At 53.9% G+C, this 20,736-nt stretch overlaps 1 protein-coding gene and 1 long non-coding RNA gene across 2 annotated transcripts; one reads left to right on the top strand and one right to left on the bottom strand.

Moving 5' to 3' along the window:
• Nucleotides 1-3,334: 3,334 nt before the first annotated feature.
• Nucleotides 3,335-19,360, bottom strand: CLEC2L (C-type lectin domain family 2 member L). The gene is made up of 5 exons (XM_072777399.1): nt 19,138-19,360; nt 9,674-9,748; nt 7,003-7,169; nt 6,034-6,134; nt 3,335-3,999 (listed from the first exon to the last, which is right to left on the bottom strand). The coding sequence occupies exons 1-5, from the start codon at nt 19,343-19,345 to the stop codon at nt 3,888-3,890; spliced, it is 663 nt and encodes a 220-aa protein (XP_072633500.1). The 5' UTR covers nt 19,346-19,360; the 3' UTR covers nt 3,335-3,887.
• LOC140605209 (uncharacterized) lies at nt 3,989-10,927 on the top strand. The gene is made up of 2 exons (XR_012007920.1): nt 3,989-7,342; nt 7,897-10,927. It is a non-coding gene; the product is annotated as an uncharacterized lncRNA (long non-coding RNA).
• Nucleotides 19,361-20,736: the final 1,376 nt, after the last annotated feature.

Genomic DNA, 20,736 nt, shown 5'->3' with positions numbered 1-20,736 from the left:
GTCTCCACTCCGGAGCGCCCTGACAGAGAGCAGGGATCTCTGATGGAGATGGCAGGAGGCTTTCCAGATGCCCCCAGTTTGAGTCCCATACTTACAACCTGGAGCTGTTTGCAGACCAAGAAGAGAAAGGAGGCAGGTGCCGCACCCACCTCCACCCCCTCCTCGTGTAAGCATTCAGCAGGCCTTTCTGGAAAACCAGGTCACCTTCTACAGAATGACACGGTGACGTTAGCACAGTTATCCTGGTGAACACCAGAGCCGTCAGCAGCCAAGCACAGTCAGCGATGCCTGGTTTCCATTCACAGCCACGTCCTCATTAGTGGGGCTCTGGGCAGGATGCAGAGGACATTCCAAGGCTGAGGCAGCTCTCCCCCGCTGTATCTCTGGGCCACCACCACTCAGCCCACCTGGTATGTGCACACTTAAGGAATGTGAGTGAGCTCATTTAATTGAAGCAAAACACATGAAAGATTCATCTTTGCTGTGCCTCTAAAACCATGCCATGGCCACCAGAACCTGAAAGACAAACCTGACCACAGCAGCCTCTGCTATCTCCCGCTGGGGCACACAGTTCACAGCGCTGTGGGCAATCCAACCGTCATGGGAACCATCTTTTGAGCAGGTGCTATGTGTGCTACAAAGAGGCCTACAACACAATCCCTACCATCCGGGAGTTTGTAACTGGGTGATGGAGTGGTCAGATGAAGTGAAGAGAGGAGTCACAGATGACAAGGTGGGAGACTCCAGCCACACGAGAGTCTCAAAGTGTGGGAAGTTTGGGGGGGAAGGAAGTGGTCCCCAAGAGCCCCTGCTGTCCCGGAAGGTGGGAGGGAGGCTCTAGGCAGACCTTGAGGGAAGAAAACGATAGAAGGCATTATTATATGCATTACCCCCACTTTTGGTGGGTGATCCATATGAAAATCATCTGGAGACAAAAGTGTCCAGAAAAAGAATTGCCTGGGGGCATCCAACTTGTTTTCCCAGGGTGGCCCCACACCTGCACATACATGCACCCTCCCAACCATCCCTCCTCAGAGCTGGCCTCAGAGCTGGCTAGGCAAGGGACATGTTGCCACACAAGTGGCTTCCCAAGGGCCCTGTGTGGTGGGTGCGGGTGCAAATCCCGCCTCCGCCACCTGCTAGCTATGTGATATGCAGCCAGTCCCTTAACCTTCCTGAGTCTGTTCCTCACCTGTAAGCGTGGGCAGGCAATGCTGACCTTGCAGGGAGGAGGGAGACTAAGCAGACACCGGCTGACCCGGCAGCAGAGCGCCGCAGGCCTACACGGTCCTCCCTATCGTCCTCCACCTGCACAGAGACCATCTGAGTAGGCCCCGGGGTGCGTGCTTAGCCTTCTACCGGAGCCCTGCCTGTTCCAGCGGTTCGCTGAGGATGGGCCTGGTATCTGGGATCTGGGTTCCAATCCACCCAGGGAGCAGCAGCCCGGGCTCCCAAGGTAAGCACACTCAACTCCAGGGGGTATGCCTCGGCAGGGCAAAGTCTTCCGACGGGACTAAGGAGTGGGGCCCCGGGAAGGGTGCTCCCTTGGGCCCTCCAGGTGGAGGGAGAGGCGCGCTGCAGCGCCGAGCAGTGGGGCGGAGTGCCTACCCTCTGGGCGGCTGCCACGGGCACTGCAGCTGGCCAGCCGGGCTCAGCCCACGTGGGAGCATGAAGCTCCTAGCCAGTTCTCACCTGGGGAAGAATTGCCTACATTTCTGAAGTCTGGCAGCCAGTGTCTCGTTCCTATCCTGTGCTTGGTATGGTCCCTCCTTGATATGAACCAGGTAGGAAAACCGAAAAGCATTGGCGACCCCGAGTCAGGGTTCCTTTAGCTGCTAAACTGATTTAGCCTTGTGGTGTGTTCCCCGGAGGAACCCAAGGTCAGGAGAGCTTATTGGCCAGTGTGTACCTGGAAGCCGCAGGTGGCAGGCTTTGGATACCTGAGTAAGAGGTGAGATCCGAATGCATGGGTTCATCATCCCTTGCCTTGTCACGCTGCTGCCTTCCTGCCCCCTCCTTGCCCGTTCTCCCCACCTGAACCACCTGGCAGGACTGGAGCACAGCTCACCGCTCAGAAGCCCTGGCTGGGTGCTACTCTCCCCGGGGCCTCGGGACCTGCCAGGCACAGTTTCACTGCCTGTGGCAGCACTTCTTGTCTCGGACATTTCTGTGGGTACCACATGCGAGGCTTTTGAGCCTCACCGTCCTTGATGGGGAGATCCTGGTGAGGACCCCGGGCCTGTGCCTGACGTAATAGGTGGGAAGGAGACACCCTGGTCCTTTCCCCCGTCCCCCAAGTAGCATTTGTGCAGCCGACCGCCCGCTACCTCAGTCCTTCAGAGGCTCCACCAGCGCCCCCACCGGCACTGGGAAGGTGCCGAGCTTCCTGACACCCCCACTAGCGCCACTGCAGCACTGAATGACTATCACCTCTTTATTGGTCTCTCTGGTTCCTCACTGGGTTCCCACCAAAGACAAAATAGGAAATCACAAAATTGCCTGTATTTTACTGGATATCTGGGAAGCATGTGGAAAGTTCAGCAAAACCCAGCTGACAGTTTTGTCCACAAACCAACAGTAAAAGGACTGAGCAGAGCAAAGCAGGACTGGTTTCCCTCTGATCTATTTTCTGAAAATGGGCCATGACCCAGATTCCCCTACACCCTGCTCACAGGCAGGCTGCCCACATCTCAGCCAGAGCCAGCTGCAGAGAGGAGGCTGGGGAGGCCTGAGCCCCACCGGGGCGAGTTCTGGGGCTCCAGGTGTATTGTGCTGGGGGGCCGCACTTGGAGCCTCCACAGGCCCAGGAAGCAGCCAGACCCCCAACTCCTCCCGAGGCCGACCAAGGAAGAAAAGGCCATAGGACCTGCATGCACTCTTATCCCACTCACCATGAACATCAGCTTTTCTGCTGGGCTAATCCTCCTGCTCACTGCACGCCTTCTCCCCTAAGGCAGAAGAAATCATCCCTCAACTGTGTTCCAGAACATTCTGGATGGCACTTCCTAAGTTGTTGCCTCTGCTCCCTGTGTGCTCCCTGGGGGATAAAACTGTTGATCCCCATGCCTGGCATGGTGTCTGGCACGTGGTAGGTGTGATGTGAATAAACGTTTGTCATATTGAGTTGAATAGTAATGAAGGAACCAGATGGAGCACACCGTCAGACATCTAAGAATAACTCAGTAGCCCAGTAGAATTAAATGGTGCCCTGAGGCCACAGAACGTGTTTTTGTCCTCAGTGCCACCTTGGTGGTGGCTCCTCCCAGACAGGCACCCAGAGATGTGGCCCTCTGTCCCTCCCCCAAGCCATAACCCCAGAACAAATGGCAGCAGGTTTTTCTAGATGCCAGTCATCTCTTTATTCCATCAGTGACCAACACAACAGCACCACAGACACAGCAGGGGCCTGCCTGAGAACCCTGGGCAAGGCCAAGAGGGTGGCTGTAGGGGGCCCTATGTGGGGCAGCCCACCCTCCCTGCCTCCCCAGCACCCAGGAGAGAAATGTGCAGACAGTAATGCAATCTGTGTCAGTGCCCATCCTTCCTCCAAGCACCAGGGATACATGGGGAAGAAATATTCCAGCATGGGACCAGGAAGGGAGTTGGGGTGACTAAGGCTGGACTCTGAACTCCAGAAGAGACTGTGTGCATGCCTGTGCATGCGTGCATGTGTGTGTTTGGGAGATGCCTACACTACTGAGCATGTGGGATTTGACTGCTAAGCCACAGGACCTGCCTGGGGCCGAGGAGACCAGGAACCAGGGCTGTGTGGCCTGGAGCAGAGGCCGAGGCAGAGGCCCCCGTCCTCACTGCTTCGCCTGGGAGAGGAACCTAGGGCAGGCAGGTCTCAGAGCCTGACTGGAGGGCCACTGCTGGCCTGACCCACGTCATGTGTAGGCCATCTTGCTGCACACCCAGGGGCGGGTCATCAGACACTCCGTTGACACCAGCCTGGTGGGCTCCACGAAGACACACTCTCCCAGGCCTGAGATGGGGAACCTGTGGCCAGAAGACAAGAGAGCAGGCACTTACAACCTGTCACACGTAGTCCATCACTGGGTGGCCCTGGAGGTCCTGACCTGTCCCTCCCTCTGGAGCCACCTTCCAGTACTTTTAGCCCCTTATAGAACTTTCTAGTGTGGCCCCTCCCCATTGTCTATGTACTATGGTCACCATGGTTCCAGCCACCCTGGGGACGCCCACAGACATCTCCTGAACACACCCTGCACTTTCCCATCCTTCCAGAGTCAACTTGCTTGTGCCATGAGCCAGTATCATGTTCAGGACCACCCTCTGCCCACCCTTCTGCCCCGCAGCACCTGTCTGAGCCAGGGGGCACCACTCATCACATCTTCATGGAAGCCTGTGTCTGTCTGTCCCCACCAGTTCCCCGGGTGGTCACTCCTGAGCAGTGGGCTCCATGCCTCTCTTGTCTTGGCTCCCCTACAGCACAGAGCATCTAGCACAGGAATTGCTCAGCAGAGATGAGCTGAATGAAACTACATCACAGGGGTGGACCTGATTAACCCCAGCCTTTGCTACCCAGGCTGTGTTGCCCACGAACTCACTGCCATCTTCGGTAGATGTAGGGGATGAGGGTCCTTTCTAGCTAAAATCATTCCATAGAATTTCAAGATTTCTTCTTAATCTCACTTGGTCAGCCTGATCTGAGGCCCCTTCCGAGGCTGGAGCTGGGGTCTCACAAGAAAGGGCACCAGAAGGACCTCAAGAGGGAGTGCCGAGCAGGACCACCTCAGAGCCAGGGAGACACAGCCCAAAGGCCCTTTGGTTGGCTGATGGTCAGCATGCTGAGAACCCCAGCCTCCAGGGTTCTCCCAGGTTCTGGAAGCAGGAAGCTATCAGAAGGGAAGAGAAAGGGGCAGAAAGTGCAAGACATCTCAGCAGCTCTAAGGATAGATCTGGGATGAAGGCAGGAAAAGGAAAGAGAAGAAAAGGAAGAGAAAATGAAGACAAAGAGAGGTGCAAAATGAAGGGCACAGGAGCCAGGGCAAAGGAGGGAAGAGGCTGACTGGATGCTCACCCCCCGGAGTCACAGGGACTAATGCAGCCCTGAGCCAGCCTCAAATGGGAAGGTAGCTGATCACCAGCTTCCAGCCATGGTGGAGGGTTGGGGGTTCTTGGGTGCCCTCCCACTTCTTATACCTTGTGGACCCTCCTCCATCATCATCATCATCATGTGAGCAGCTGTGCCCCCACCAGGCTCCTCAGGGCCTATTAGGGTCTGGACTAGGAATTTGGGTTCTTATTCCCCTATATGCCCTCCTCTGTGTTCCCCTAAACCTGGATCACCGCCCCCCTACACACACACACACACACACACACACACACACACTATCACTACCCCCACTGCCTCAGCCAGACACTCCCACCCCCACCACCCATGACCACTGCCCCCAGCACCCCTGCAAACCAGTCCCTGATATCACACACCTGCCACCTCGTCACACTCTCATGTCGTGTGAGCAATCCCAGCACTGCACACACTACCAGCATACTGCAGCGGTGTTTTCTCTAAGAGAGGACTCATGGTGCCCAGGGGCCTGAGCCCCTTTCTTCCATAGGGAAAAGGTTTAGGCAACACACAGCTGCCCAGAATAGAGGCCCCATCCCCCCTCCCTCAAAGGCAGCTATGGTCATGTGGCTATGTTCTGGCCAACACAGAAGAGGGACATCTAGGGCATGTCTTCCCCTTCCTCTGAGCCACACTGAGCCATGCAGATGAGCATCTTCATGGGTGGGGAGCCACAAGATGGAAGGAACCTGGGCCCCATTAGCAGGAAGCTCTGATGACCACATACAGGAGAGCCGCCGAACCAGGCTGGGCATTAGGGGATAGAGAGCGAGAAGTAAAGCCATCTTCATTATCATGATCTCGGCCACATGCTGCTGAGCCCTGAGGTCACTAGCTCTAGCGAGCACAGAACCAACTGGTTCTCTCTCCCTCGGGAGGTGTTGTCTGGGGAGCTAGGCCCTTCCCAGTCTTAGTGGTCAGAAGATGAAGCCTCAGCTCACGTGTCCGGGTCGAACGGGTCCCCGTTGACCCAGTGGAATTCATCCCCGACTCTGCGCAGACCAATCCAGGGCTCCCTCCGTGTGAACTTGAACATAAACTCCTGTACCAAGAAAAGAGAAAAGCCCGAGTTTTCTGCAGTCTCCCAACTTTTCATACATCCCAGAACTAACCTCAGATCAGAAGACGGGCTCCCAGATACACAGACACTGAAAAGGGAATCCCTCACTGCACCCTGAAAGTAAGGAGCTGGGGTCAGAGAGGGCCCTGCACTCACACTGACCTCCCTCTCAGCAGCTGTTAGGCCCTGGGCCCTGGGAGCATGCCCACCAGACCAGGGCACCTGGAACAAGATTTGTCCTCCTAGCTCAGCGGTCCAGCCTGCCAGTCAGCATTCCTGATTTGCAGGAAGCCTGGAATTGCCCATTTGATGGATTATCTGGGACAAAGCACAACGTTCAATTTGGTTGTCCTCCTACGCACATACTGCTGGGCCTTTCTCTGCAGCAGGGAGACATTATACTGTTTATCAGAGACAAACGGAAGTGACTGTGAGATTACCTGCTATTTCGGATCGCCACTGTTACCCTCAGAATCCAAAGTGAGCAACAGAGTCATTCACTGTGTGTCTTTCCCATTTCTACTGATAAAACTGTTTCGGGTGTTCAGTGGGTGCTCATGTCCTGATTTGGACCAGTAGAAGGTGCCAGTGTGTTCTTTATTCACAAGCGCATTTATGATTTGTAATCCTCACACTTTATGATGCTGAGTTGAGCTCAGCAAACCAGCCTTGGATTGAGATCACTGGCTTTCACAACAGCAGTGGAACAGGAGCCCCTTGGAAATGTGCTTGGACCCTACAGGGCCCACCAGCACACCCCAGGCACACGTGCTCTGGAAACATGTCACAGGGGACGCCAGATCCCAGCAGCGGGGTTCTCCCCGAAGGACACCCCCGGCCCAGCGCTCACCAGCTCCTTCTGGCTCTGAATCACAGCCAGCGCGGCCTCATGAGTATGGCAGTACTGCCTGCCTGTGTTCCAGTCTCTTGGCTCCTCAGAAAAGAAGTAGCATTTCCTTCCATAGAGCAGCCAGTCCTCCGGGCAGGGCGCTTCACACTTGATACAGCCCTTAGAAGCTGCAGGGGAGATGGAGGGGACTCAGTGTCCACAGCACACCTGGCCTCTGCCCGGGCCTGAAGAATCCCGCTCAGCGACCCAAAGCTCCCTCCACCTGCCTGACTTTGGTGCCCTCCAGTGATGACCCAGGTGGCTGTCTTCCCAGATGAGCACCTCTCAAAGTGCCTGGCAGGTAAGAGGTTGGTGACCAAATACATAAGGAAAGAAAGGGCACCTGGGTGGCTCAGCGGGTTATGGGTCTGCCTTCAGGCTCAGGTCATGATCTCAGCGTCCTGGGATTGAGTTCCTCATCAGGCTCCCGGCTCAGTGGGGAGTCTGCTTCTCCCTCTCCCTCTGATCCTCCTCCCTGTTTGTGCGCTCTCCCCGCCGCCTGTCTTGAAAAAATCTTTTAAAAAATAAACAAGGAAGGGAAATTTGGAGGCTGGTTTGGAGGCAGTATCACCCCCAGGGGAAGTGACAGCAGATTAGCCCCTGGGTTAAGATCTCCTCTCTCTCCCCAAACTCCCCAAGGCATGGAAGTGCAGAAACACAGATCTAGAAATCAGGACCTGGAGACCACACGTCCATGCTTTCCAACCAGGGTGGGAACCATCTGCAGGCTTGGTGGGCCTGATCTCATTGGCCATGTCCTCATTAGTAACAGCTCAACCTGTTCCACTGCTGAACTGCTGTCAAGTTCATTTTTAGCTGAGTCTCAATCTGCCTTCCTGTGACCTGGCCCTACAGGTCTAGGATCTGGCCTTGGAGTGACTCAGAGCAAGCCCAGCCCACCTTCTACCGCCTATTCGAAGAAGGATGCCAGCCTTCTCACATCCAGATTTCAGTGGGCACCATCTCTTCCACAGCTTCTTGGAGAGGATGCTGTCCACACCCTTCATCCTGCCTGGCTCACTGCGGTGTGTCCACATTGTCACCAAAATGCTGCCACCATAACAGACCGGAACACACCAGATGTGGTCTTACCCCAACAACAGTGATTGCCACACTCCTTCCAGTTGCTATGGGCTCCTTCCAGGCTACAGACCATGTCCATGAAAAGAAACAGTGGGTATGTGCATGCGTGCTTTTCTGGGTGGGCAGAAAATACTCTTCGATTGTTTCCATGTGATCTATTTCCAAGCCAGGTCTCCCCCCACATCCAGAACATGTAGAAATCACTTTTTCAATCCATTTGAAGATTTTATTCTTATTTCTTCCACCTTTATCTCATTCACACTGGCTCATCTGAGTTTTGAAAGATGAATTTTGATCTTGATTTTTTCCACCCTGTCATATTAAACAGCCTTCATCTGTCATCCTGAGCATCTTCGTATCACCTACAAATTCCATATGCATCTTTTTTGTTTGTTTTCATGCAAGTGATTGATTAAAATGTAGACAAAGACAGAGCCAAGGACAGGCCCACAGTACTCCAGCCTCTAGGGATCTAGGGCCACTCGACACCAATTAAATCATCGACACTCTGGCATATCTGCTCAGTGAGCCGCAGGACCACTTGGGAAGTATTGAGCATGGTGTGGCCACATTTCAACTACTTTCCACAAGGACTTCCAAAGAGACTCTATTGTCCTTTACTACAATCACAACACACTATGTCTTCGCATGGCTCTGACCTTCCCAAGCTAGCACGAGGACAAAAGGAAACCAACTTAGTTTGTAGTAATTATTCTAGGTGAATCTAAGCTGGCACCAATGGTCACCATATTCTTTTCCAAACACCCACAAAGCCCCTGATTATCATGCACGTCCAAAGGTGAGGATTTCATGGGAGCTAATGCTGTCAATGGACCTTCCTCCCCTTTGCAGGCGCCTGCCTCTGGTCTTATGGTGCTCCTCAAAGATTAAAGACAGAGGCACTGAAATCACTTTGCAAAACCATCAGAGCCCACAACACACTTTGACTTGAATCCGTTGAAAGCAGCCCAATCTCCTGGTCATACAGCCTTGCCTGTTCTTAGCGGATTTCCTCCCTTTTATTCCTTTCTCCCTTTCATCCCACATAAGAAGCCCCCACCCCCACCAGCGGGGTGGATGCAGTGATGCCTCCGTAACTGGACAGAGGAGATGATGTCATAACTCATCCTTTTTTTTTTTTTTTTTAATCCTCAGCATTTAGGGGGCCTAACACACAGCAGTGCTCCCTAAATGTGTGTTAAATGAATGAATGTGATCTGTAAAGGCTCTCATCCCAAAACCCTCTCCTCCAAGAAGCAGTGTCTAACTCACCTCAAGCTGGCTCTGCATCCTCGTAGCATGTACGGAATAGTACCGGAGTCTCCTCACTACCTCCCCGTGTGGCTCCGTAAAGGGGACGTGTGGAGTCAACGTGTGCATATATTATTTTAGGCTAAACTCTCACCTAGAAACAGCAGCAGTCTGTTTCCTAAGCTTCGTGCCCCACAGAATACGTGGTACATCTGGAACCTTTCTTTACCTAATTAGACATGATACTGACAAGGTGTGTACACACTGACTCCCGTAAATGTTTGACATCCATGCTCACCCAGGATGCTCATCACCACCAGGATGGCGAACAGAAGGACCGCGATGGCCCCCAGCAGGAGACGTGTGGTGGTGTCTGAGGAGAGAAGAAAGCGGGTCAGTACCCAGCCATCCACCCCGCTGCCAAGCCCCACCGCCAGCCCCAAGTCCTGATACTGGGATAACCCTGGCCTGGACCCGGCAATCTGAGTTTTTCCAAGCCCTCTGCAGGAATCTGATGCGCGCTGAAGTCTGAGAGCCTCTGTTCCAGAGCCCGTTTCGGAATCTGTGACACTGCTGCCCCAAACCCCTCCCTCCAAGGCTCTGCCCTTGCCCCTCCCGCAGCGGTCAGAGCTTTCAGTCCTCCTCTCCTGCTGCTTCCCTACCTTCTCCCCAGGGTCAGCCACGTGGACTCCTTGAAAGAACCCAGCCTGTCCTCACAGCCCTGGGGTTGGGTCTTTGCCCCCAGAGCTCTTCTCCACCGCTGCTACCTCTGGAATCCTGCCCAGCTTCACACCGTCCACCCTCTTCACCAAACCTCCCCTGACCCGCTGCCTTCCCCCGCCTTCTGATTTTTATTTCTTTGTCATCACTGAAAATTTCTTATTTTATTTATTTTATTTTTTTTATTTTTATTTATTTATGATAGTCACACACACAAAGAGAGAGAGAGAGAGAGAGAGAGAGGCAGAGACACAGGCAGAGGGAGAAGCAGGCTCCATGCACCGGGAGCCCGACGTGGGATTCGATCCTGGGTCTCCAGGATCACGCCCCGGGCCAAAGGCAGGCGCTAAACCGCTGCGCCACCCAGGGATCCCTCTATTTTATTTTTAATGGAAGAACCCTTTTCAACTTTAGACACAGACTCTATTTAAGTTTCTCTTACTGTCATAAAATAGAACATAAAAGTTGCCATTTTAACCATTTTTAAGTGCACAGCGGCATCAATTACATTCATGCTGTTGTGCAACTATCCCCACTGTCTATTTGCAAAACTTTTTCACCCCCCAAACAGAAACTCGGTACTATTGAACATCCACTCCCAGTTCCCACCTCCCACAGCCCCTGGTGACCTCTAATCTACTTCCTGTCTCTATGAATATGCCTATTCTAGAGATTTCATAGAAGGGGAATCATACATTATCTGTCCTTTTGTGTCTGACTTATTTCACTTAAGTTAGTGTTTTCAAGGTTCATCCATGTTGTACGATGTGTCAGAATGGCATTCCTTTTTATGGCTGAATAGTATTCCATTGTATGAATATATATATATACATATATATATATATATTTGTTGTATATGTATATATTTGTTGTTGATTAGCCATTCATCTGTTGATTGACTCCTGGGGGGACACAAACACCCAGTCCCTAATAATGCTCTTGAAGTAGTGTCCCTCAGAACCTTCTGAGCTGTTCCAATCTGATTTTACCTTCTTTTTAAAAATTTTTAAAAAGATTTTATTTATTTATTTGAGAGAGACAGCACAAGAGCACGAGTGGGGGTGGGGCAGAGGGCGCAGCAGACTCCCCGCTGAGTAGGGAGCCTGAGGTGGGGCTATCCCAGGACCCTGGGATTATGACCTGAGCCAAAGGCAGCTGCTTAACCAGCTCAGCCACCCAGGCACCCCTGATTTTGCCTTCTAAGCCCACCTGCCACCCTGGAAGCTCCCCTCGCCAGCAGCCTGAGGACCTCTCTGCCTCCCTCGTGTGCGGCCTCTCCCGCACCTTCTGTCCTACAACATCCTTTTTCTTGGTTGACTCCCTTGCTTTGGTGGAGCACATCTTCCAACAGGTGCCTGAGATAGGGCAGAGCAGGACCACTGCACATCCCCCAGCAGCAAACCTTCACCATGTCCTGCCTCTAGAGTTGTGAACCCAGAGCCCTGAAGACTATAGGTTGGAAAGAATTCTCCTTCAGAATATTGAAGGCATTACTTGTCTTCTAGCTCCAATGTTGCTCTTGAAAAATGGCTCCAGAGCCATTCTCATCCATGATCTTTTTAATATCAATTGCTTCTGCCCCCACTCCCCATGCCCTGGGAAGCTTTTAGGATCTTTTCTTTATCACATAATCTTCTAAAATTTCATCATGCGTGGGGCACCTGGGTGGCTCAGTCAGTTAAGCATCTGCCTTCGCCTCAGGCCATGATCCCAAGGTCCTGGGATCAGAGTCCTTGTCAAGCTCCCTGCTCAAGGAGCCTGCTTCTCCCTCTCCCCTGCCTGCCACTCCCCTCCTTGTGCTTGCTCACTCTCTCTCCCTCTCTCTCTGTCAAATGAATAAAGAAAAAAATAAAAAGAATTTAACAATAAAAATTCGGAGCACCTGGGTGGCTCAGTGGCTGAGCATCTGCCCTTGGCTCAGGTCAGGATCCCAGTGTCATGGGATCTAGTCCTACATCGGGTTCCCTGCAGGGAGCCTGCTTCTCCCTCTGCCTGTGTCTCTGCCTCTCTCTCTGTGTCTCTCATGAATAAATAAAAAACAAACAAGTAAATAAATTAAAATTTTTAAAAAATTTCATCACACATGCCATGCTTAGTTTGAGTCCATTTTCACCCACTCTAGAATAGGCAATCAGTGGGCCCATTCAATCTGAAAGTTCATGTCCTTCGGTTCCAGGAAATTTTCTTTAATTATATCATCAGTGGTTTCCTCTCACCCACTTTCTCTGTCTGCTTTCTGGAGGTCATATTCTTCAGATGTTGAATCACTTGGATTGGTCCTCTGAGTTTCTTTCCTTTTTTCTTTCTTACCCATTATCTTTTTTGCCTTTTTGCTCTATTTCCTGGAAAGTTTTTCTCAGCTTTATCTTCCTACTCTCTCCTGAATTTTCCATTTCTGCAATTATGTTTAATTTCCAGGGTTTTTTGTTTTGTTTTGTTGTGGTTTGCCACTGTTCTCTGAAGATCCCCTCTCAGAGCATCCTGTTTGTAATGATGCCATATGGGAGTTGCCTTGGTGGTGCAGTCAGTTGAGTGTCTGACTCTTGGTTTTGGCTCGAGTCTTGATCTCAGCATGGTAGGAAGCAGCCTGGCCTCCAGGGTCTGCATTTGTGCTCCACACGGAGTCTGCTTGGGACTCTCTCTGCCCCATCCCTGCCTAAAATAAATAAATAAATCTTTTTAAAAAATGATGCCATATTTTCTCTGCTCTCTTTGAGGATATGACTGATAGTTTTTTGGAGGGGGCGGGGGAAGAAAGGAGAGGTGGATAGAAAGTTTATTTCTCCCTGTATAGTCTATGTTTTCCCCAAATTGCTTTTTTTCTTTTCTGATCATTTGGTCTCTAGTTTCCATGTCATAGAATTTCCTCAGATATCTGGAGATCCTTGGTTATTTGTTTCTGATTAAAGCAAGAAGAAAGAGTCCATTGGAGCCTCTGAGCCCAGGGAGGGGCTTATCAGCTGTGGGGTCCCAGCAGAGTGACCAGGCTGGGGTGGTCCTCGGGGTGTTCTGAATGCTAACTTCCCCGGGTTTTTCCCCTAGGGCGGGCCAGTTCCCGTAGAAGGCTCTTCTGTTCCCTCCTGAAGGGTGTAGGCTTGACCAGGAGGAGAGGCTGGGAGGCCATCCTAATCATTCATTATGTAAATGTCCCACTAATTGCTTGCTTCCAAATGTACTGCCCTCTCAGCCCTCTCTCAGATTTAGCCTCAGGCTCCTGCCAGGGCAGGGAAGAGGACCTGGGCAACTAAATCCTTTCTAAAATGTTCAACCAGCCCTCCTGTTTGAGCTCTGTCTTCACTCAGTGCCATGATGACTGGTGCCCCCCTCTCCATACTTTGGGGGTCCTGCATGTGACTCAGGCTGCTCCTCTGCTCCCTGCAGGCCCCTAGGATCAGTTGCCACTCATCATTGATCCCTAGCTCCCAACCGTATTGTTATTGTCTTCTCTCTCGTTCTCCTTGTCCTTATGGCCTTTTAAAAAATCCCTTTACTGTTGTTTTCATGGGCTTCTGGAAGGAAAGAGGAAAACTGCATGCATTCAGTCTGCCATCTTTACCTGCAAGGGCAGGCAACATTTTGAAATCCTTCCTACGAGCGAGGTCTGTGCTGGCAAGTGACCAGGAGTCCAGGAACAGGTGGCTGCAGGCACGGTAAGAGCAGAGACTCATGCCTGCCCTCACCCACTGCTTGGTTGTCCTCAATGACAGCTTGTCGCAGGGCTGATCTCCCCCTGAGCTGTCTCATGAGTGTGTGTACGGATCCTTCCTCTCTCCTCTCTCCGCCCCCTTCCAGGCCTGCACACACTGGCACTGTAAGTCTGTGCATGGAAGATGCACAGGTCCAAATTCCAGCTCCATCTCTTTGTAGATGCCACTTTTCATGGCAGTTACTTCACTTCTATTTTATTTCATTTTCTTCATCTTTAAAATGAAAGAGTAGTAGTATCTGCCTCTTAAATTTTTTACAAGAAGCCAATGTTCAGTGCTTAGCACAGTGTCCAGCATAGCAAGCTCTGATTCAATGTTAGCAATTGCCATCAGGATGACGATGATGATGATGATGATGATGATGATGATGATGATGAGCCACAGGCTCCTTTAGGGAAAGGGCTATGCTTTCCTCCCCTTTGGATTCCCTAGGTTAGCCTTGCCTTGCATGTTAACAGAGCACCCACTGGCACTCAAAATTGAGGGGGATTTGGCTACACTGAATGACAATGTCCTTAGCCTTAAACCCGGCTGAGTTGGTGGGAAAGGCCACACAGATACACAGCTGCTCTCTGGGGGTGGGACACCCGCGCATGTTTCTCCAATATCACCAGAACCCGGGACCCCTTCATTCTTGCACGGGGACGACTGCTCTGGACACGGCACTGTGGGCAGCAAAAGGACGCTCCAGGGAGTCCTGCTTCCTTGTTCCAGCTGCACCCACGGGAGCCGGCTATGGGGCCTGATGATCCAAATCAATGCTGTGTTGTTTCCTAGGGTGGCGGTAACAAAGCCCCACACACTAGATGGCTTCAAACACCGCAAGTTTATTGTCTCACAGTTCTGGAGGCCAGAAGTCCACGGTCAAGGTGCCAAAACTCCCCTGAAAGCACTCCCCCTGAAAGCTGGGGGAGTCCTTGCTCACTTCTTCCTGGCTTCTGAGGGTTTGCTGGTGACCTTCCTCATCCAGCTTGCAGTCCTCTCATTCCAGGCTCTGCCTTCTACTCACATGACCTTCTTCCTGTGGCTCTGACTTTATGTGACCATTGTCTTGTGAGGACACCAGTCACCTTGGATTAAGAGCCCACCCACTCCAGGATGTGCCTATATTAACTCATCACACTTGAAATGACCACATTTGTAAATAAGATCCCATCCTGAGGAGCTGGTGGTTAGGGCTTCAACACATTTCTTTGGGGGGGCAGAGGGAGATACAATTCAAGCCATAAGAAATGTCTAACTCGGGGCCCCTGGGTGCCTCAGTCGCTTAAGCGTCTGCCCTCGGCTCAGGTCATGATCCCGGGGTCCTGGGATCGAGCCCTTCGTCGGGCTCACTGCTCAGTGAAGAGCCTGCTTCTCCCTCTCCCTCCACTGCTTCCCCTGTGCTTGCTTACTCTCACTCTCTCTGTGTCAACTAAGTAAATAAAATCTTTAAAAAAATTGTCTAACTCTACAATCATTCCTTCTATGCGATGGTCCATAATAGATGGACTTTGCAAGTACAGTTATTTGTGGTTATAAATGTATATGACTGAGCCTCATGCCGGAAGGGACAGCTGAAAATCTGGCTCCTGACTCGGACAGATGTCTCATCGGCCTTACACCCAGAACCCAGAAGAGACTCACCGCTGATCTCTCTGAGTTGTCAGGGTCAGAGTCTGGTGAGCATAGTCTTGACTCTTTGAAACTATCAAATGTAGAGTTTGGTAATTTTTTAATTTTAAAAGGCTTTGCTAAATGCATGTGTGTGGTTTTGATCAGGAAGTTGTGGGCTGGTGCCTAATCAAGAAACTTTCAACATTAAAAATTCAGAATCGGTGAGCTCTGAAAAATCTATAGCCTGGTGATATGCAGAATCACTCTGTCCCCCACTGTACCCCCAGGCTGCTCTTCCCCATCCCCACCCCCGATGCCAGAAATATCCCCGTCTCCAATCACCCCCAGTCTTTCTAGAACACAGGCTGAAGCTCTGGGTCACCTTCCCCAGCCCCTCCCGCAAGGCTAGAGGGTGGGGGAAGGGTAGAAGGAAAAGGTAATAGCCACAGGAAGAGAAGAAGATTTGATCAGGAGAACTTCTGTTTGGCTTTCTATTTATAAAGTTAATTGTTCATCGGAGGAAAGTCGCGAAGTCCTAAACTCTAATCCTGGTTTACATTTAAGAAATTCTCCATTTCACTTAAGCCGTGAGAAGGAAAAAAATGTCCATGCCGGAGGTGGCAGGGTTGTCTGAGGAGCATGGGCAGGAGAGGTACACGCATCACAGATACAATTCAGTTCGGACCAATGAGCTTCATGAAGCCCAACGTCCTTGGTCCATGCCCGACGACACAAGAACTCTCACATCAGAGGGTCCATGTGGCAAACATACGTTGGCAAGCAGCGTGTGTCCCTGGGCAAGACACTTAGCCCCTCTGAGTCTGGTCCCCCATCTGCAAAACAGATATAGTGCTCACCGGTCCCTGGAGGGTATGTGCAAGGAGTAAGTGGGACAGTACTGTGAAAGCCCCCGGGCATGGGGTCCAGCACACGGCAGGCGCTTCAGAAACGTCTGGCGCGTGGTAATAAAGGAGCATAGGCCCCCCTGAGTGTTTAGCATGATCCAGTCAAAAAGTCTCCCACTTGTCTCAAGACAGGTACTTGGCTGTTAAGGGCTGCATGGCCCTTGGTCCCCAGACCTGGGCGACCCATCATCCCATCATGGGTAGTGTCTTGGGTCAGGCAACTGGGCTTGTTATGTGGACTTCAGTTGGGGAGGGGAAGCAGACTCAAGGTAGGTAGGCCAGCAGTCAAAAAGGGTTTCAGCTGAGCTCCCCAATCAGGGATGCAGGATGCCAAGGCGCAGAGCCAGGGAGAGGAGTCACCTGCACAGCGTACCCCTCTACACCTTTATCTGGGTGGTCCTGAGAGGTGGAAATCATTATCTAGCTTATATGTAAGGAAAGTGAGACTCAAGTTTGAAAACCCGCCAGTCGGGATCCCTGGGTGGCGCAGCGGTTTGGCACCTGCCTTTGGCGCAGGGCGCGATCCTGGAGACCCGGGATCGAATCCCACGTCGGGCTCCCAGTGCATGGAGCCTGCTTCTCCCTCTGCCTATGTCTCTGCCTCTCTCTCTCTCTCTGTGTGACTACCATAAATAAAAAAAAAAAAAAGAAAAGAAAACCCACCAGTCCATAGTGGTGGAAGGCTCTGGCCTGGGTTTACCTGACTCCAGAGTTTGTGTTCCTTGAATCTCACCACCTGCCTCAGCCTGTCCTGTGATTCTGCCTGCACAGCAACACCCTGGAGAGACCAGCCTTAGTCCCTGTGCTCCCCTCCTCTGACAGGAGATAGGGGTGCCCAGGGAACACCCAGTAGGCCCTCGGAGCATTGGTGGAGGAGAACCCTCTGGACTCAGACCCAGATACTAAAAGTGCTGTAGAAAATGTTCATAGGGGAGTGCCTGGGTGGTCAGTCAGTTGAGTGACCAACTCTTGATCTCAGCTCAGGTCTTGATCTCAGGGTGGTGAGTTCGAGCCCCATGCTGGGCTCTGGGCTAGGTGTGGAGCCTACTTAAAACAAAACAAAACAAAAAACAGTCCATAGGCCTCAGCTGCTGAGCCTCTGAGGCTCACAGGCATTAAGGGTGGGCTGCTTCCGAGTGGACCATGGGGAGAAACAGAGGTGGCATGAGACGCAGAGCCACACCAGGACAGGCAAGACAAGGCCAGACCACAAGTCGGCACTGAGTACGGATCGGCTGGATTCTGCAGGGGCCGAAGGGCCAGTGTCCCACTGGTCTGCCTTCCTGCAGGTGGTCGGCCCAGCCCAGGTTGGGAGCAGGAAGCAGAACGGGTCAAAGTTGGGGGCAGGAGGTAAAATAGGAACCAGCAAGCCGGAGAGGCATTGAAAGAGGCCACATCACCCCCGAGGCGGCCGTAACCATCAGGGGGCTAGAGTTAGGTTAGGGCCGCCCCTGTCTGAATGAAGACACACAGGCAAAAGGCGGGAGCCACTTCAAGAACTAGCTTGGGCGGGAGGGAAGCAGGGATCACAGGCAGATCCGACAATGCCGGGCAGGGAGAGGGGTTTGTCCACCTTTATTCAACTCAGCTCTTCCCAGCCCGCAGTGGCTCTTCTACTCCGTGACCCAACACCTTTGCTTCCTTCGTCCCACATCCCCATCCAGGCATCAGTCCACCCTCCCTCCCGAGTTTTCAGAGCCCCCTCCCCGGGCAGTCCACGTCCTGCCCCACTAGCCTCTGGGTCAGATGCTAACATTACTGCCCTCACCTTTCCCTCCTCGGCGAGGCACCTGCCCTGGCAGGTGCAGGCCAGGTCCCGCCGCCGACCACCACTCTACCCTCCTCACTGACCTGGCCACTCTCCCCAGGGCAAACCCACCGTCTCATTCTATATGTAAAACCTCTCAACAGCTCCTGCAGAACCAAGTCCCAACTCTCTGGCGAGGCCTGGGTGGCCACTCATGGTCTGGGCCCTCCAGGGTCCTGTCTTCCCATCCCTTCCCCACAGCCTGGTACTGCAGGGTCCAGTTTGCCACAAGAGCCGGGCTAGTTCTGGCCACCTGGCCCCGGAACGTGACGCTCCTTGAGCCTGGTGCACCCTGCCCTTCTCCACACCCAAGAGGTCACCCACTCCAGAAAACCTTCCTTCTCTAATAATACTTGGTCCCTACGGTTGGGTGACCACAGCTCTGGGCTTCCCTAGCTAATACCGCTGCCCAGATCCCCAGGTTCTGCCAGCAGCGCCCAGAAGTCCAGAGGGCCAGCCCTCTCCCTTGCCAACTGGAGCATCTCCCACACCACCCACCACCTGGAGCCACAAAGTTTCCCCACAGAACTCGGGAACTTGAGATCTATTTTTCAGTGGGTTACTGCCCGCTTGGCTAGCAGGGGTCCCTCCCCGAGCCCACCTGCCTGGAAGGGGTGGGTGGCCCGCGTGACCTTGCAAGGAAGAGCCGGGGCATGTTCTCCGCATCCCCCTCCCTCCCTCCCTAAGCCCCCTTGGCCGCCAGCCCCTACACCCCCACCCCCACTTCCCGCGGGCACCCGCACCGTCTCCGGCTCCACACCTTCTGTCGCTCTGCCCAAACCGCTTGCACTGCTGCAGATCGGAGCCACCGGCTCTCCTCGCCCATCGGACGGGGCCAGTCGGTGACCGTCCCCGCGCGCCGGAGGGGCCGGGGCCTGCAGCGGGCTCCAAGGTCAGAGGCGCTCGGCCGCCGGGCGGTCCCAGCCACGGCCCCCGCGTCCCCGCCGCAGGCAGCCGCTGCCCGCCGGGAGCTCGGCCAAGGTGACCCCGACCGCCCCGGGCCCGGGCGCCGCCGCCGCGCGCTTACCCTCCAGGGCCGCCTTCCAGCTGGTGCTGCCCTCGTAGCCCGACCCCGACCGCCGCAGCAGCGCCTCGGGGCCGCGGGCCTCCGCCTCCGCCGCCGCCGCCGCCGCCGCCTCCGCGGGAGAGCGTGGCCTGGGCGCGGCGGGCGCGGGGCGGGCGGCGGCGGGCGGCGGCGGCCGGGTCCGCGCGGGGGCCTCCCGGGCCGGCTCCATGGCCCGCTCCGCCGCGCCGGGGCTCTGTGCCGCGGGTGCCCGTCGCCTCCGCCCGCCGAGCCGCAGCCTCCGCGGGAGCCGGGCGCGGGGCGGGGCGGGAGGGGACGCCGGGGAGGCGCGGAGCGGCGGCAGCTTCGCCCCCCGCAGGCCCCCCCTCCCTGGGCGGGGCGCCAGGTGCTGCGGAGCGAGCGGCGCGGCTCCCCTGCGGCGGCACCTCCCAGCCCCCCAGGACGCGAGCGAGGTTGGCGGGGCTGATGCCGGGACAATGCGGGGCCCCCCTGCTGTCCCGGAGCCAGAGCCCAGACTCTGCACCGGAGGAGACCAGCGAGGCAGCAACGGTCCCAGGGCAGCAAGGCCAGGGACACCTGACAGCCAGGCGAGCATCCACTAAGGTGAGCATCCACTAAGGTGAGCGTCCACTAAGGTGAGCATCCACTAAGGTGAGCATCCACTAAGCTGAGCATCCACTAAGCTGAGCGTCCACTAAGGTGAGCGTCCACTAAGCTGAGCGTCCACTAAGGTGAGCGTCCACTAAGGTGACCGTCCACTAAGGTGAGCATCCACTAAGGTGAGCGTCCACTAAGGTGAGCGTCCACTAAGGTAACCATCCACTAAGGTGAGCATCCACTAAGGTGGCCATCCACTAAGGTGAGCATCCACTAAGGTGACCATCCACTAAGGTGACCATCCACTAAGGTGGCCATCCACTAAGGTGACCATCCACTAAGGTGACCGTCCACTAAGGTGACCGTCCACTAAGGTGAGCGTCCACTAAGGTGGCCATCCACTAAGGTGACCGTCCACTAAGGTGACCGTCCACTAAGGTGAGCGTCCACTAAGGTGACCATCCACTAAGGTGAGCATCCACTAAGGTGGCCATCCACTAAGGTGACCGTCCACTAAGGTGACCGTCCACTAAGGTGAGCGTCCACTAAGGTGACCATCCACTAAGGTGAGCATCCACTAAGGTGAGCATCCACTAAGGTGGCCGTCCACTAAGGCGAGCATCCACTAAGGTGAGCATCCACTAAGGTGGCCATCCACTAAGGTGAGCATCCACTAAGGTAACCATCCACTAAGGTGGCCATCCACTAAGGTGACCATCCACTAAGGTGAGCATCCACTAAGGTGACCATCCACTAAGGTGGCCATCCACTAAGGTGACCGTCCACTAAGGTGAGCGTCCACTAAGGTGGCCATCCACTAAGGTGACCATCCACTAAGGTGGCCATCCACTAAGGTGAGCATCCACTAAGGTGAGCGTCCACTAAGGTGAGCGTCCACTAAGGTGAGCATCCACTAAGGTGACCGTCCACTAAGGCGAGCATCCACTAAGGTGAGCATCCACTAAGGTGGCCATCCACTAAGGTGAGCATCCACTAAGGTGACCA

The sequence above is a fragment of the Canis lupus genome, chromosome 15, assembly GCF_048164855.1.
Source record: "Canis lupus baileyi chromosome 15, mCanLup2.hap1, whole genome shotgun sequence".
Classification (NCBI taxonomy): Eukaryota; Metazoa; Chordata; class Mammalia; order Carnivora; family Canidae; genus Canis; species Canis lupus.
The sequence above is the reverse complement of the archived record's forward strand: the minus strand, read 5'-3'. Positions and strand labels throughout refer to the sequence as shown.

Excerpts from the sequence above, each read along its gene's own strand:
- CLEC2L (XM_072777399.1), bottom strand. The coding sequence starts at position 19,345 with ATGGAGCCGGCCCGGGAGGCCCCCGCGCGGACCCGGCCGCCGCCGCCC. Across the intron at positions 7,170-9,673 it reads GGTGGTGATGAGCATCCTGG|CTTCTAAGGGCTGTATCAAG; the intron begins GTGAGCATGGAT and ends TCTCCCCTGCAG. Across the intron at positions 4,000-6,033 it reads GACCCGTTCGACCCGGACAC|GTTCCCCATCTCAGGCCTGG; the intron begins GTGAGCTGAGGC and ends TTCTGGCCACAG.